At 34.1% G+C, this 18,920-nt stretch overlaps 1 protein-coding gene across 4 annotated transcripts in view; it reads left to right on the top strand.

The window, feature by feature from the left end:
- POT1 (protection of telomeres 1) overlaps positions 1–18,920 on the top strand; it is an 84,618-nt gene that overhangs the window by 21,733 nt on the left and 43,965 nt on the right. For all 4 annotated transcript variants that reach the window (XM_016213351.2, XM_016213352.2, XM_016213353.2 and 1 more), the window contains 3 exons: positions 2,747–2,877; positions 8,902–9,192; positions 15,158–15,313. In XM_016213351.2, coding sequence (XP_016068837.2) covers positions 2,747–2,877; positions 8,902–9,192; positions 15,158–15,313 — 578 coding nt within the window. The remainder of the gene's footprint in view (positions 1–2,746; positions 2,878–8,901; positions 9,193–15,157; positions 15,314–18,920) is intronic.

Raw genomic sequence — 18,920 nt, forward strand, 5'->3', positions numbered from 1 at the left:
TCCTGCTAGTATATCAAGAGATGAGCACATAATATCTTTTTACTTTTTTGAAGATGCTTATTAAGGTTTTGTTTTTATTTTTAAGGGTTTTTAAAAAATGTTTTCTGAATTTTTCGCCCTCACAGAGTCAGGTTTCTTGTTTTCCCTCCTCTCTCCTTCCCTCCTCCAGGTTCTCCCTCCCATTTCTTATCCCCTTTCCCTCCACTCTTGCTCTCATCTACTCCCCTCTCCCCCCTCCCCCCAGTGTCCTTCCCTCTCCCTCCCTCCCCCCTTCCATTTTTGTTTTGTTTCTGGTCATTGCTGTCTTTGCATTTAAAAATGTAGGTATGGTTTATTTTGGGTTGTAGACATTTGTCTCTTGCTTTGTATATAAGTAGTTTGTTTTTCCAACTTGACACCTTCCTTGAGTGGGAAATCTGTTGGAGACTGTTAGTGCTTGCATAGGGTGTTGGCTGAAAGTGTCAGCCAGGGTGGGTGTGAAGGGAGCGGTCACTCAGGCTGTGGGCCCACCGATGTGATAATGAAGGGGAATTTATTCTGGGCAGTAGCACCCACATTAGAAGCATTACCACTTCATAGAAAGCACTTTTACCCCTTTCATAGAAAACAGCTTATGCTCCAGGAAGCGATGGGGTTAAAGGCAGATTTCATGCCTGCTTACATGATGTCCTTTTCACGGGGAATGAGCGTCAGGATGGATGGACACTGAAACAGTTGTTCTGTGTAAACTTTTAATTAACATTGATTCTGGCTCTGTTTTTTACTTCCACTCTTAATCCCAGTGGCTATAGCCATTTTATAGTATTTTCTGGTTTGCAGTGTCTTCTGTTCATTTTGTCCCTTTTTAAAATTTATTGTTTTCCTCCTTATTGAATTTATTGGGGTCACACAGATTAACAAAATTACACAGGTTTCAGGTATGTAACACTACAGCACATCATCTGTACGTGGCATTGCGCGGTCGCCACCCCAAATCAAATCTCCATCCATCACTCTTTTCCCCCTTACCCTCCTCCCTCTCCCTTCACACCTCTCCCCGCCGCAGTCACCACACTGTTGTCCATGTCTGTGAGTTTGTTCTCTTTTTTTCTCAATTCCTTCTCCCCATCCCCCCCCAGCTGTCAGCCTTTCATCCTATGAGTCTGTCACTGTTTTGCATGTTAGTTCATTTTCTTCATTAGATTCCACATTTGAGTGAAATCATGCTTTTTTCACTTAGCATAATGTTCTCCAGGTCCATCCATGCTGTTGCAAAGGGTAAGATTTCCTTTTTTATGGCAGAGTAGTATTCCACGGGGTAAATGTACTACAGCGTTTTTATCCACTCATCTACTGATGGGCACTTGAGCTGCTTCCAAATAATCTTGGCTATTGTAAGTAACGCTGCAGTGAACATAGGGGCATATACATTCTTTCGAATTAGTGTTTTGGGATAAATTCCCAGAAGTGGGATTGCTGGGAATTGATTGTACCGTTTTTACTTTCTTGAGGAAACTCCATTCTGTGTTCCACAGTGGCTGCACCAAATCTGCATTCCCACCAACAGTGCACGAGGGTTCCCTTTTCCACACATCCTCGCCAGCGCTTGTTGTTTGTTGATTTATTGATGGGAGCCAGTTCATTTTATCCCTTAACCATTTACTTTCCTATCTTCCTGAAATATGTTGGTGCCTTTTGCCCTTTACTTTTCTCTGCCCTTCTCTTCTCCCCTTCCTTCACTGTTGTAGGTTTATTCTTTTCTATCTCTATGTTGTAGGAAGTCAACACATATTTTGTGTGTGCAGTTTTTGGAAACATATTAAAAGGCAGCATATGTTACAGTTTTACTACAACCAGTATTTGAAGTTACTGTTTTCATGGCAGCTCAACTATTATTAAAATTTTTCCAGTTTAAATTATATAAAATACCTCTTGTTCTAGTGTGTAATCTTACAGACTTAGCTAGCAGATCATTGTTACCTGTTTGATTTTGTTATTTTTCAATGAATTGTTTGTTCATTTGAATTACATATATACTGTAAAATCCTAGGGTGTTTTTTTTGTTTGTTTGTTTGTTTTGTTAATCCTCACCTGAGGATATTTTTTCCATTGCTTTTCAAAGAGAGAGGGAGGGAGGGAGGTGGAAAGAGTGAGAGAGAAACATCGATGTATTGGCTGGTTGCCTCCCAAACGTTCCCCTAACAGGGAGGGGGAGCGAACCCGAATCCCAGATGCTTGCCCTTGACTGGGAATGGAACCTGAGACCCTTCGGTGCACAGGCCAGTGCCCAGTGCTCTAACCACTGAACACACAGGCCAGGGCTGAAATCCTAGGTTCTGTAACAAGTTTTCATAGGACCTTTATGCAGTATATCAACTCACCTTCACATTTGTTGCAAACATCTGTCTTTTGCTTTCACTCTAAAGTTGTTTATTTTATACATTACATTTTAGTGAGTATGTTTATCTGCATCATGATTGTTAACTTTGAAGTAATACAAAGTTATTGACACTTCAGATAATTTATTTAAAGTAGGATTTTAATTTTCGTTTTACCAAATTTCGTTTTTGTGAAACACTTGTAAAATAATTTTGTAGTGCATTTTGAGAGCAAAGAAAATGCTTATTTATCGTATTTATCTTATTCTTAGAAGACTTAATTAAAGGCAGGGATAAAGTTTGTTTGGTATTTTGAACTGAACATACTCTTATTTTGTCAAATCCTTTGAAATACTAAAAGTCAGGTAAAATATTTTTGTGTTTTCCAGATTATTGTTCGGTTGTTACCATTGTGGACCAGACAAATGTAAAGTTAACCTGCCTGCTCTTTAGTGGAAATTATGAAAGCCTCCCAATAATCTATAAAAGTGGAGACATTGTGCGCTTTCACAGGCTGAAGGTATGATTCATACTGTCTAGAAATTGTATCTTGTAAAGAGAACTCTGTATTGTTTGCTAAAACTAGTTAGCACTAATTATGCGGTTGCTTTGTTAGAACGTGACATGAAGCATTCAAGCATTTCAGAGATAAGAAGAAATGTAAGTTGTATCAGGCTTCACATAATTTATACTAGAAACCTCTTCATTTGAACAAACTGCCTGCCCTCCTTCCACAGAGGTGTATTAGATGCCATGATTCACCTGGTGGTTCTTTAAGTCATTTGTTGTTTTTCTGTTTTATATTTAGATCTCTAATTTTCTTTTTCTAAAATTTCCTTATTAATTATTAATTCAATTTGTTAATTAAAGCTGTGTTGCCTCATAAAAACAGGAAGCATGCCCTCCTTTTCACTTCGAGAAGAGCTTGTGCAAGATTCCTTTTTTTCCTTCCTTACATGCTTGGAATAATGCACTAGTGATGCTGTCTGAGCCTGGTGACGGTTTCACTGATAGATTCTTATTAAACAATTACAAATTCTTTGATAAATTTAATATTTATAAAAGTGTGTCTGTTTTACCCAGATTGTCAAATTTGTTTATATAAAGTTGATCATAATATCACTTATTTTTTTAGATGTTTTAGGATTTGTAATGATAAATCTTTTTTTTGCAGTCTTGATATTATAATTTGTGTTTCTTTTGCTTTTTTCCAGATCAGTCTTTCTAGGTTTATCATTTTTATTAATCTCGTAAAGAACCAGCTTTTCACTTTAATTTTTCTCTATTGTATGTTTCTATTCTTTTTCCTGCTATTTATCTTGGGTTTGAGATATTATTATTTGTGTAGCTTCTTTTTTTCTTTTTTCTTTTGTGATTTTTTTGTGTATGTAACTTCTTGAGATGGAAGTCTGAATCCTTCAATTTCAACCTTTCTTTGTAAAATATTCACTTCTGCCTATAAATTTTTCTCTATATACTCTTTACTTTTATCCAGTGAGTTTTAATGTGTGACAATTTCATTATCCTTCAGTTCAGTATATTTTCTAATTTCCAATTGATTTATTCTCTGAAATCAGTATACTTCTAAAATTACATTTATGAATATGCTGCTGTACTTTAAATAAATTATTTCTTATAAATTAATTTTATTAAAAATGCATTTTTAATATTTAGGTTATTTTATAGTTAGATTTTTAATTTTGCTCTATGTTTTGGTCAGAGAACATACTTTGAAGTGTTTAATATTTGGAAATTTGTGGAAGTTTACTGTATATTTTAGGACAGCGATTTTCAACCTTTTTCATCTCATGGCACACATAAACTAATTATGAAAATTCTGTGACACACCCAAAAATATATTTTTTGCTGATCTGACCAAAAAAAAAATAGGTATAATTTAGATTCATTCACGCCAGCAGCTGTTGTGCCAGCTGTTGGCATTTTTGATGTGACAATCTAATCAAAAGAGATCAGTGCTCCTGACTAAATAGTCAGGTATTGCATGTCTTAAAAATTCTTGTGGCACACTGGTTGAAAATCACTGTTCTAGCAAATGGTTAATTTTAGTAAATGATCCATGAACAGTCAAGTGAATCTTGTTTGGCACTATGCTCTATAAATATAAATTCAATCATGTTTGTTAATTGTGTCATTCAGACCTCCTATGTCCTTTCTGATTTTGTGCATACTTATTTTATGAGCTATTGAAAAGCATCTTTTAAAGACTCCACTGTTGTAGAGGATTTACCTATTTCTACTTAAATTTAGGCTTATTTATTTAATTATATTTTATGGTTTTTGTATTTTGAGGTTGCTATATAGATTTGCATTAAGATGTCTTTAAGATTGATTCTTTATTGTTATGCAATGTTCCTGTTTAGTTCTGGTAGTGTGTCTTACACTCTCTTTGTGTGATAGCTCAGCTAGTTTTGAATAGCCCTGAAAGTTTTTTGTTGTGTTTTTTTTTTAGTTGGAGAAAGTCATTAAAAATACAGACATCTCTTTAGATATCAGGATTTCTTAATACTTTTTCTGTTTTTGTTTGTTTGTTTTATGCTCATCACAATTTGGAGATCATGGTTCATAGCAAAAATGTAAATAAAACAAGAGTCAATATTTCCACAAATATTTTTGGGTTCCTATTTTGTACAGTCTTATGTTTTAATGCAGAGAGACAGACAATTTAAAAGTAAACATATAAGCCAAGGTAAGTTCAGATAGTGATAGCTGCTATGAAGAAAATGAAACAGAATCAGGAAAGGCCTCTCTAGTGAGGAGACATAAGTCTCAAAGCCCAAATTACGAGGAAGAGAAGTTACATTGAGATATGAGGAAAAATGTTTTGTAGGCAGATGGAACTATAAGTACTGAGACCCTGGGATTATTATGAGTCTGCTATTGGAAAAACAGAAAGAAGTCCATTATGGATCCCAGTCAGCTAACTGTAGGGGAGGGTGGTACAAGATGAAACTGGAGAGAAGATAGAGACTAGTTCATATATGGCCTTATGGTAGGTAAGTTATTTAGATTTTATTCTATTCAATGGGAATTCATTAGAGGGTTTTAAGTAGAATGATTTGATTTATATTTTGAGAAAAGCATTCTGACATTTCTGTGGGCAAATGAATAGATTGTTAGGAGACAGACATGAAAGTAGATAATTTATAAGGTTATTTCAGTTTTACAAACTTGAGATGGGAATCACTTGATTAGGCTGGTTATGGAAATAGAAGTATATAAATTAAGATATAATTTGAATGTGGCACAAAGTCTTACTGATGAGTTAGATGTGAAAAACAGTTATCAACACACCTAAGCTGGAAGATTGTTTTGGTTTACCCTGATGGCCAGCAGAAGCAGACTTCAGCAAGCAGTACAGACTAGTGAACATGGAATTGGAGATACAAAGAAAGATGAACACAGAACCAAGAATCGTTAGAAATTTGAGTAAAGCTTAAAGAAAGAAAGAACAGCATATACAACAAACAGAACCCATTTAAGTGTATAAAACAAGTTAATTGATCAGTTATGGGACAAATATAATTAGAATCTGCAGAGTGAATTTCTGTCTATGAGAAATTAACTGGTACTAGACAAGCACTACTGCTATAAAGATCCATAAAAATGGACAAAATATATGAGGTAACTGTTTCAGATAATGGATAAGCAGGTACCTGTGATCAGAGAAAAGAGAAACTGACAAGGTTAGCCACGTGGTCACCACAGTTCTGTCTGGGGCAGTTTTCCAACCATTGCACAGCACTCTGAAGTGCAAGCAAAAAGCAGTGGTCATGTGCTAAGCAGAGGCAGCTAAGACCAGAGTTCATGGCAGCTGCAGTCTTGAAGACAGTTCACCAGGGAGGACAGAGTTGTACCAAGGGGGACGGCCAAAAGTGTACTGAGGTAGGACTGTTGCCCATGAATACTTGGATAATGCTGGGCGGTACATGGACAGGATAAGACTACCTAAGGATTACAGGAGCTGCTGTGCGGCTGCACATTGTGGTTAAACATGAAACAGATACTATAGGTGTAGCAGTGGGGATGCTGGAGGTCTAACCTACTCAGAGATAGATAACCTTATTAATATCTCTAATATGTTGGCTGTTCAGACAACATGAAGGCCTCACCTCACAAAGGACCAAATCCTAGAGCAAAGCCTACTCTAGATGTGTTTTATCAAAGCCTAAAGTAAATCCTGCGGGGAAGACAGTATTGCAGGATGAATCCCACCAAGGCAGAAGGACCTTGGGAAACACTGTGCGTTTCCACAGATTCATCCTACCAATGCATAAAGCCAAACCTTTATAAGTACAAGGTGATCATCCAACAACTGAACTGCCAGCAAAAATAATTAGTGTTGGTCAGAAGATAGTAACATAATTCAGAGCCTTTTATAGTATATCATCTACAAAGTCTTGCAAAGATGAAAAATACTAGTCGTGAAGAGAAACAGGAAAATATTACCTATAGTCAAAAAAAAAGTATGGACACTCCAAACCAATCTCATGGTCGCCCAGATGTTAGATTTTAAAACAAGACTTTAAAGCAGTTATAAATATTTTCAGAGATAAGCAAAAGATGTTTAGTAAATTACATGAACATGTGGTTAATCAAGATAAATTTCTGTAGAGAAATGGAAACTATGAAAGAGCCTAATAGAAACTGAGTAACTGAAAAGAGCAGCAAATGAAATGAAAAATTTACTGCATGGGCTGCACAGCAGATTAGATGTATCGTACATTTACAAGAGGGTAGATCAGTAGAAGTTTGTAATCTGAAGAACAGGATTAAAGAAAAACTGACAGGCCCTTAGGCATCTGTGGAATAGTATATGGTAAAACATGTCATTTGAGATACAGGAGGAGAGAATGAGAATGGGAAAAATACAGAAATATTTTTGATGGAAAATATTGGCTTATAGATCCAGGAAACTCAGTACACTCCATGGTACCACAAAGGAAAGCACATACAAATAAATCATGGTGACACTGAAAAGAAAAAAAATACTGAAATCAGCTGGTGGAGAAATGACACCTTCCATACTGGGAAACTGGTACCAGTCATCTTTGATTACTTACTGGAAATAACACCTGAATTACAAAGTAATGATAAATTTTAAGTTGTAATAAAAAATCTATTCACCCAGATTTTTGTATCCAGAAAAATATCCTTCACAAATGAGGGTAAAAGAGACGTTTTTTATATAACGAAATTGAGAGGGTCCGTAGCTAGAGTATCTTCACTACAAGAAAGCACTAAAGGATGGTATGCAGGACGAAGAAGAATGCTGTCAACCAGAAACTCGATCATTAGAAAGTGACAAAGAACAAAACAAACAAAAAACAAACGGTTAATCAACGAGCAGATATGAAAGATAGTGTTTTGTGTTTCTTCCTATAATTTCACCAAAAGATAAACGGCTATTTAAAAGAAAAACAATTACATTGGGAGGTGAGGTGTGTAAAATACGTAGAAAAACATGACAGTAGCACAAAGGATGGGTGGGATGGTTAAACGGAATTACACCACTGAAAGATTCTTCCCTGTAGAGGTGGTTATACTCTCAGTAAAAAGTGTAAAGTGGGATATGAAAAGTGGAAAATGTGAAATAGGAAATAGGGAGAATGTAGCAGAACAGTATTGATTCTGAATAGACATGTTAAGGATTCGTTCTTGGCTAAGAGGAAGTGAATGGAAGACTAATAATATGTTCAAAGTAAGACAGGAAAGGAACAATAGAAAAAGAAAATTTTATAAAGGGAAAACAAGATAGTAGACTTAAATATAAGCATATCAATAATTACATTTACACAAATGGACTAAATACTCCATTTGCAAGGAAAAAATTGATAAAAAGGAAGAACCAAATATATCTCTACAAGAAATGATGCAAACAAGTCAGAAGTAAAACTGTAGAAAAGATATACCAAGCAAACAGTAAGCATTAGGAAAATAAAATAACAGTATTAATATCAGAGTTTACAAAGGATCAGAAGGGGGAGCATTTCACAAGGTCAACAAAGGGTTGCTTTGTAAGTATGTAACTCATAAGTGTATGTGCATCTAATAACAGCTTCAAAATTTAGAAAGCTACAATGCATGTCTCAGCTCAAACTGATGAAATCTCAGCCTCGGCTGCATTTTATTGGCTTCAAACACTCATATTTTAGGTCGTCCAGTTTTTTCTATTACATTCATAAGTAACTCACTTGTTTTTCCTTCTGTAAATTCTGTCTTAGAACTAATAAAACTAATAAATGGAAAAATACAAGTTTGATAGGATTAGGGAGTCTAGCAGCTAGTTCTTTAAAAAGTAGAAATAGATTTTGCATAGTTTACATGGTGCTTGCAGATCTTGATATACAGCCAAATTGGTTTTATAATTTCATATGCTAATTAAGTGAGATATTAAAGAACTATGTCCTCTATTAAGTATGCTGGCAAGATTTTATAGTCTCTCAAGTTTTAGTTCCCAGTTTCTGCATCAGTAAGCAGTTTTATGTGTTTCTGTTTTGTTTTCTACTTTGTCCCACTTTCTTAGATCCAGGTATATAAAAATGAGACTCAAGGTATCACCAGCTCTGGTTTTGCGTCTTTGACATTCGAGGGAACTTTGGGAGCTCCTATTATCCCTCGTACTTCAAACAAGTACTTTAACTTCACAACTGAGGACCACAAAATGGTAGAAACCTTACGTGCTTGGGCATCTATTCATATTTCACCTTCTTCGACATTAGTAAAATTGTGTGATGTTCAGCCGATGCAGTATTTTGACCTGACTTGTCAGCTCTTGGGCAAAGCTGAAGTGGATGGAGCATCATTTCTTCTAAAGGTAGATATTTTTAAATACTTGCAGTTATTAGTTAGCACCACCTACATGTCTATAAAGAACATATTTTAGCATTCTGATGGAATAACTGGATACTGTATCTTACATGAAGAACTTGAAATCTAACATGCAGTTTCTGATAAGCCTGGATATCCATGCAACTCAGCTCTTGAATTTCTCTTCTTTATCCTCTATTTCTAGGGAAAAATAGTATTATCAAATATATATGTGTGTGTGTGTGTGTATAAATATATCTTTATTGATTTCAAAGAAAGGCATGGAGAGGGAGAGAGAAAAAAAGAAACACCAACAATGAGAGAGTGATCGGCTGCCTCCTGCACGCCCCCCACTGGGGATCACACCCAGAAACCGGGCATGTGCCCTGACCAGGAATCTGACCGAAATCTCCTGGATCATGGGTCGATGCTCAATTGCTGAGCCATGCCAGCTGGGCTAAAATCTATATTTTAAATGTAGTATAGTTTGTATTATACTTATTACAGTATAATAAAATATGTAGTTCTTATTTTAGTGCTGTATGCATATTTCTGCTCCCCTGTGAAGGTAGCCTTTCTCCTCACTTACTTCCTTGGCCCTTTGATGCTGAGTTATCTTCTCATGTCATTTCTCTGCCTGCTTCCTGGGTAGATCAGAGATAGTTTTGAAGTGTTTATTGCTCTTGTTATGCTTTGTTCTGTTTTTAAAACAACAGAATTAAAAAAGGGACATAAGACCCATCTAATCTTTGTTACAGCTCTCCCTGTTTAATGATGAACAGCTTTTGAAGAAGACAGTTGTCTAGTGTGATCCTCCCCTACCCATCCTAGGCACGATGAATTTAAGCAAACATTGCGTCAGCCTCGGTCCTGTGGTTTTTCTTTAGCTCTGACTCTTTGCAACAGTAGGACAGGATATGGAGTGCAGTGGTACTTGGACAAATATTGGAGTTTAGCATTATTATCATTTATACCTTACCCATATTAAGGACTGGTGAAGATAGAAATCTGGAGTAAAATGTGAAGTTTTTGAGGTTGATAATAGTACATGTTTATATACACATTAAATACTCTGAAAATGTAAGTGCATGCTATAAAGAAAGTTAAGTAAGTCAGTCATGGAAACGCTGAAGCTAAAGCTACAATAAAATCATCCTACCAAAATTAGGAAAGAAAAATTAGGTCAACCAGTCATCATTTCTGCCAAAATGACATCCTTAACAAATGAGCATTTGCTAATCAGTGAATACTTCCAATAACAAGGAATCTACTGTGCAGAGAAGTATATGCTATCTTTTGACTACTGTGTTGGAAAATTCTCAGATTCTAAGATAAAATCTGCTACCTTTTAGCTGGCCTGGCTGAATCTACATTTTCTCTCTAAAGAGCAAACCATATGTCTGCATCCCATTTTTTTTGATAGCTTTTTCAGATAAGTGAAAACAGCTTTCATGTAGGTGTTATTTTATTTTATTTATACAGCATTCAGAAGTGAATGTAAGAATTTACATTAATAAGACTTTCTCAAGGACAGTTTAAAATAAATCTCCAAAGTCTTTGTATACTCTCTGACTCAACAATTCTATTTTCCTAAATTTATTGTACAGTAATAGTTTAAAATGTGGAAAAATACATTTAAAAAGACATTTAACCTTATATTTCTTACAGTAACAAAATTAGAAAAAACTGAGGTGCTAACAGTGGAGAATCAATTGAATAAAATATTCATGTTATGGAGCACCCTGTTCTATGCTAGACCGAGGTTTATTAAGCTTGAGATCCATGACGTTCCACTCAGTAATTAATGCAGCTTTTATATACTAAAAATGTCTTACACATAGCAGACAAATGTTGGAAATGAATATATAGCAATATTTTACTCATTTTTATCTCTAGGAAGTCAAATTTTGAGTGAGTTTTTTTCCTCCTGAAATTGATTTTCCTATTGCAAACCAAAAATAACTTTAAAATTATGTTTAAAAACAAAAAGATGCAGATGTTCTCCAAAGGAGGCTTGGTCAGCGTGGAATATAGATTAATTGTTTCCTGTCTCAACCTGGATATGATATTAACATGGCTCCCTTTATTAGTAACTGATACACACATTTTAATTATTCTAGAAAACATGTTACACCAGTGGTTTGCATTAAAATCATGATTTAATATATCTGTAGACCTACTAACATTAATCCACATTTTTTTCTATTCTTTATACACAACTTACTTTCTGAGCAGTAAACTCTTAAATTAGATTTTGTTTAAGTCCATATATTTCTTGGATATCCACAGCCTCATCTTTTTAGTGCTTTGTTTGTTTGTAAACAGCCAGAGATCATTGGAAGCCAGTGGTAGATAATTTTTATATCTAACCTGTAATATGATTTGGAGATTGTAAAAAACCACACAAAAAAAACATAAACCAGAAAATCATCACATTAAAGGGACTATTCTGATTTTCACCACTTATTTGTATGCAAACCGCAGAGGAGTGCTATATAACTAATCTAAATACAAGACTGAATATTATATAAATGATCCAGTTAATGCCAAAGAAATCAGTTATAATAATTATCATAATTTTTTTAAACCAGCCATAATTTTACTATGTAGTTTGTATTAATACATTGGAGTTTTGATCAAGACCTTTTTAAACCAGCCATAATTTTACTATGTAGTTTGTATTAATACATTGGAGTTTTGATCAAGACCTTTTAACGTGTGTGTATAAATAAATACTTTCCTCAGGAGTTAGAAATCAATTTAAATCATTTTTTAAAATCAGCCGATTAGATTTCTATTGCCAGCATTGTAACACATTATGAAATAAAATGTTGGGTTAAAATTTGAAAATTATTTTATTGGTAATTGTGTACTTCTTTTCAAACTCAAATATAATAGAAATCACTATGGGATATTGTAATTTAACAATAAAAACAGTCTGATTGACTCTTAAGGTAATAATTTTACTATAGCAAAATTACTGCAAATGTTTATTCACCCAAAATTACTGCAAATATATTCGCCCAATACATTCTTTTGACTAGAATCAATTAATGTATCAATTGAAATGTGTTACAATCCAAAAACTTAGATGTTAAAAAAGACAGAATTCACCTACATACTGCTGTTTCAAAGAGAAATGAATTATAATTATAGGTTATTAAGAATATAATGTTTATAACAGTAGATTAAAGGCTAGAGATATACTAAAAGACAAAATTTAGATCCTTAAATATCTTCATAAACAGAGGGAAAAAAGAGCATAGCATATTAGATTAAGCTTTCAATTAAAATTGAACACAGTAACAAAACAGAACTGTAGCAGGGTGCCCTGTTACTCCAGCAGCAGCCTCATGTATCTCCTACATTGTGTTTACTGTGTCTCTTGGTTGCATCATTTCTCTTGTGCTTGACTTAATCTCATGTTTTGCACAGTAACATGTTGCACAGACTTGTAGCCCAGGAGCAGTAGGCTACACCATATAGCCTAGGTGTGTAGTAGGCTGTACTGTCTAGATTTGCATAAGTGTACTCTATGAGGTCCACGTGTGAGAAAATTGCCTAATAACGTATTTCTCAGAACATATTGCTGACATTAAGCAGCGCATGACTGTCATAAGGAATGATAGTAGAGAGAACTGAAAGGCATTAAAAGGATTAGTGAACAATAACCACAGTACAGTAGTGACATTTACTGAGTGTGTGCTTTGTGATAGACATCATGTTAAGTATTCTATATACATTATCTCATTTAACATTCTCAGTAACACTAAAGGAACTTTAAAAACCCATTTTTAGATGAGACTTAGAGAATGTAAAAAACTTTAAGTTAAAATAGCAACAGTGGAGGCAAAATAAAATCCCTGATGGGCCACTAAAGCCAGTGCATATTTCTAAATGAAATGGGAGTCATGAGACAAACACTCTGTAGAGTACAGCTGGGTTATAAAACCATCATCGTACAATTAATTCAGCCATTCCATTGCGTTAACATAATTGTGCATAGAATATCTAACTCACCAAAACATAGAAAATTTAGTCATATTAAAAAAAGTGGAAAGTGGTATTTTAATAAGGTATTTTCTTTTTCTTTTTTCCATAGGTAATTTTAACATTGCCCAGAAATTAAAAAGATATTTTTAAATGATATGTAGTGAAAAGTTTATCCTATTGAGTTCCTCTCTTATCCCCATCTTCTCAGTCTCTCCCTCCAAAAACTAGGTAACCGCCCTGGCTGGTGTGGCTCGGTTGGGTTGTCATCCTGTGCACCAAAAGGTTGCCAGCTCGATTCCCAGTCAGGGCACATGCCCGGTTTGTGGGCTTAATCCCTAGTAGTGGGCGTGCAAGAGGCATCAGTGTTTCTCTCTCTCCCTCTCCCTTCGTCTCTAAAAATCAATAAATATTTTTTAAAAAAGAAAAAAAACAGGTCACCACTGAAGCAAGTTTCTTGAATATCTTTTCAGACATATTTTAGTTTATATGTAAATATTATTTCTCTTTTTGTGTGTGTGTGTGTGTGTATATATATATATATATATATATATATATATGATAGCATATTATGTACACTACTTTGCCATCGCTGTTTTTTACTTAATTTTTTCATGGAGATTTTTCTCTTATCACCACCAAAAAGTTCCTTGTATTAGTTTCCTAAGACTGCCATAACAAATTACCACAAACAGGATGGCTTAAAATAACATAAATGTGTTATCTCAGAGTTCTGGACGCCTGAAGAAAGATTGTTAAAAGTCTGATTTCTAGGCAATTAAAACTGGAGCATAAAAGCAACACTGTACCTTCTCAGTTCCTCAAAGGACTTGTGGATTGGTTGGTAAAGCCACTTTAAAATCACAAAAGCAGTCTACACAAAATGAAAGAACAAATTCCAAGTGGAGAAAAATATTTGTGATGTATGATGTTACTGGTCCCAAAGTGATTGTCCTGGGTCTTGGAATTATTTAGGGAGCAGAATGAATGATACAAACTCATAATTGTTTATTTGAACCTTACCACTGTCACGAATATCATTCAATACTTCCTTTGTAATCTGACACTGGCAGACACGTCCTGTATGGAAATATAGTGTTTTTTATTAAAATAGCCTGTTTACTTTCCAGTCAAACTCCCGACATGCAGAGACATTCCCACCTCATACGAATGTCTTTTGCCATACACCCTAAGTAAACAGCATGGGCCGGCTCACGTCTCAAGGATGGGATAGTACATACTCACCCTGTGCCCCTGTTCCCATCTTTATCTGAATGCACCTTACATAGCAGTCAACATACCTTTTCTTTTTCCAGCACCCATGACGTTTATTCATTTGTATTCATAACATCTAACATAAGCAAAATAGTCATATCTGTACTTTTAAAGGCCTTTTCCAAATCAGAACAAACTGAACAAACATTCCTAAAAGCTAGGAATTTATACTTAAGAATATTAACAGAGATATTCATAAAAGTTTATATACAAGATGATAGTTGCTAAATTATTTGAAATAGTATGAAAGGTTTGAAACAAATGACCAATAAAGGGATTGTTGGTTTAATAAATATGTATACAGCCATATCATGAAATAATGTAAAGCCACTGAAAATCGTATTTTAGAATATTTTAATTTTCTGATAGATTTCTCAATAATATACTAAGAAACGAAAAGCAGAATTAAAAATAATGATAATAAAAGACATCAATACACAGAAGAAAAAAAGATAAAGTAAGTTCAACAATATGTTTTTTCTAGGGTCATTGTAGTTTGAACTTTTTTCTTTACATTTTCCATATTACCTGTCCATATGTAGTCCTTGTACAATCAGAAAAGGGTATACATAATACTTAAAGTTTAGCAGATATTTGGGAGGATACATATAATTACTTATAAGTTATATTGCCAGCAAATAAAACTCTTTTAGCCTCCACAGTTTTACAAAATGATCATTAAACTTTGCTCTACCTTCTTATGGCAGGTGTGGGATGGCACCAGGACCCCGTATCCATCTTGGAGAGTCTTAGTACAAGACCTTGTTGTTCATGGTGATTTAAGTGACATCCATCGGCTGCAGAACCTGTCAGTAGACATTTTAGTCTATGATAATCATGTTCAAGTGGCAAAATCTCTGAAGGTGATGTTGAATAGCAAGCTGTTTGCTATTTTTTATTTTTATAAATTTGGGGGTAAATCACGTTTATAGATGATATTTGAGGTCTAGAAATTAACTCCAAATTTATATTTTCTTTAATTTTTAATTTGTAAAAGGTATGTTCATAATAAATTACTAGTATACTAAAATATAATGAATGGCTTGAACAGCTTTTTCAAAGTATAGAATGTTCCCTGAATATCTTAAATCTGTATGCAATATTACTAAAAAAATATAAAGAAAATTTTTTTGTGTAAGACATACTGCTTTAAAGTGACAAAGGACTTACAAATATTTGTAAATTTAAACATTAAGCTTTGTTAATTTTTGGTTTGATAAAATCTAGTCTTTGAACTTATTAGTTTAAGAAATTAGGTTGGGCCCTGGCCAGTGTTCTCAGAGGTAGTGCACTGGCTGGTGCACTGAACGGCCTCAGGCTTGATTCCCAGTCAAGGGCACATACCTGGATCGCAGGTTCCATCTCCGGCCCTGGTCGGGGAGTGTGTGGGAGGCAACCAGTCGATGTCTCTCTTACATCAAGGTCTCTCTCTCTGAAAATCAATGGAAAAAATATCCTTGGGTGAGGATTAACCAAAAAAAAAAGATAATATTAAAAAAAAAAAATTAGGTTAGGTTTAGGGGTAATCCCCCTCTACCATCATCAATTGACTATTAGAATTTGCTCACTGTTTTGGGGTTATAGTCTTAGAGAAAAGTACACTCTTTAGATGTGGTACTTTTTGCTTGGTAATAACATTTTAAGGAATATTTTTCTTCATTTTATTATATCTTATTTGCAAATATTCTTTCTAGCAAAGAACAGCAACATTAATAGTAGCAATAATAATAATATTTGTTACACACTTCATCTGTATTGAGCATTATCCTGTGCAGTGAGTACTATCGTCATTCCATTTTACAAATGAGAAAACTGACACACTCAGAGGTTAAGCCCAAGAATTCACAGCTACTTGGGTGAAACCAGTATTTGAATCTCCAATGTCTGTTTCCAGAACCAGTCCTCTTAACCAGTATAAAGAAATTATTTTCTTTATTGCCAGTAGCTCCCATCCCACCTTTAGGGAGTTAGATACACAGCCTACTTATAGGAAGTTATACAGCCTACTTAGAGGAAGAAAACTATAAGTGAATTGAAATTTTTTTAGAACTGAATTTTAGTGCCCAGTTTTCCTTTGTGAATACTTGTACTTGGAAGAAGAAATCATTTCCACTTACACTTTGTGTTACAGATAAAGCCCATCAACCCAGATAAATAAATTAGTTTAAAGTCAGGGTCCAGGATGGTGATAACTGCACTTTCTTACTCCTTTAGTGTGTGTGTGTGTCCACATGTTCTGGCATATTAGAGAAAATTAACTATTGGAGATATATCTTTGATGCTTTTCCCTGATTTTATCTACATTGATTAGTTTATTTCAAAAAACTGTAACATTAAAGCTAGTTCTGAAGTTTTTTAAAATTAAGATTTCTTTTATAAGTGAAAAAGATTTACATTTTAGATCTATTTTCACCACTTCATGCCGTTATCTTTCCCTGTGCTGCGTCTGTATGCCCTCTGGTCCCCTCGCTTGCCCCGTATTCCTTATCCAGGTCCTGATCAGCACCCAGCACCACGCTTTCCGTTTAGTACAGGTGAGGTAAATAATATGTTAGGAAATGAGTGAATCAGTGAGTACTGTGAATTTTTTTCAGATTTTTTTATCTCCCCTTTTGTCTGCTTATTCTCACCCACTAGAGGGTGCTCTGAGCACACAATTAAAATATAGTGCGCTTAATTTTTTTCTGAAGATGTGACATATTTATCTGCAGTGTAATAGAAACATGAAAAGGATTTTCTTGGTGAATAAGTAATGTAACCGTAGGCTTTTATTAATGAACATCGACAACACATTTTACTTTTTCTGGGACAATCTATCAACCATTTCATGTTAATTTAAGAAATCCCAGAGGCAGCTGACATTGATACAAATGAATTTTTATCAGTGTTTAAAATTCCACTTCTGTACTGAAATACATGGAACACATTTTTACTGTATAGGAACATGAAAAAAAATGTGCTTTTTTAAATAAAGAGGTCAGTTAAGGCAATCATAAGTAAATGCAATTGACTTCTATATATAAAGCATTTTACAGCCTAGGCTGCCCATAACATTCTTCGTAAATCTTGCTGTTAAGATATCTCATAGCCTAAACATTTTACACACACACACACACAAACTGACAATTTAAACCTTTTGTCTAGAAGTTAAAGCAGTGTATTTTTAATCTCCAGTATTATCCTGACACAATTTAAAAAATAATTATAAAACATGTAGCAATAATTATGTTTGGCCTTCAGTGACCCAAGAGATATAATTTGACTGTTTTTTTTCAGACATACACAGGTTTTTAAAATATTAAACCTAAAGTGAAATTCATGAGAGTTTATAAGGAATCGTTAAATTATTTCTAAAGGGTGAGTGATTTCTTAATACCCATATTTACTTTGCTTTATTTTTTATGTTTTTGCATTGAAACGGGCTTTTGTAACAATTTTTTAAAGTATTTTTTACAGTTGTTTGATTATGACTCCCTCGCTTGTATTTCTGGAATCTTATCACATTATTGACAGGACTAAGCAATATCTGTCTATTAAAATAGAGCATCTGTCATATTTCCTAGTATACTTAGAAAGCTTAAAAAATACAATGCTGCCTCCAGAAGGAATTTCTAGAAATAGCAATTTGTCATCTTTATTTATTTATATAAATAAATTCTCTCTTGGTCTTTAAATTTTGTTTTATTTTGAAATACAACAGTAGAGGAGATAATAAAATAAACATTGATGCGCTTGCTATTCAAACATTTCTAAATGTTTTGCCACACTTATTGTAGATACTTTTAATTTTAAAGAAATAAAACTGCATACTGAACCTTCTTTTTTCCTCCCCTTGTTCTCATTTTTTGCTCCCCTATGTCCTCTTTCTACGTATCCTACCATGTAGGCATCATACCCACGTTTATTATACTTTTATGTAATTTTGTCTGAAAAATGTATATTGTATATGTATCACTCTGTAGTTTGTTTGTTTTCTTTGACATTTTTAGGATTTATCTATGTTCATACATGTGTCTACATTAAAACCAGACTCTCTTAATTATTATACCTTTATTTTTAAATAACATTCTGTTAGTCCAGACTCCATCCCCAGTTTAGTCTTCAAAATTGACTTGTCTATTTTATATACATTTTCAGAGCCACTTTTCATGTTTTATGAAAGACATTGGGCATTTTGGTAGAAATTCCATTGATTTTTAAAGATTAATTAAGGGGAAGTTATAATGTTGAAGCTTTTTGTTCATTAATATGGTATCTTCCTCCCCGTGCTTGGCCTCCTTTAAGTCCTTTGTAAGACTTACATGTACTGTGCCGATATATGTATTTAAAAAGAATCACCAATTATAATAAACATTCAGAAAAGCCAGATAAAAGTAAATAGGAATAGACTTTTATATTTTCTTTGAATATCTTACTTTGGATACCATGAGGAAAGTCATTTTTTCTTTTTGTGTTTTCCTTCTTTCATTT

Source organism: Miniopterus natalensis, chromosome 10 (genome assembly GCF_054644295.1).
Source record: "Miniopterus natalensis isolate mMinNat1 chromosome 10, mMinNat1.hap1, whole genome shotgun sequence".
NCBI classification, from domain to species: Eukaryota; Metazoa; Chordata; class Mammalia; order Chiroptera; family Miniopteridae; genus Miniopterus; species Miniopterus natalensis.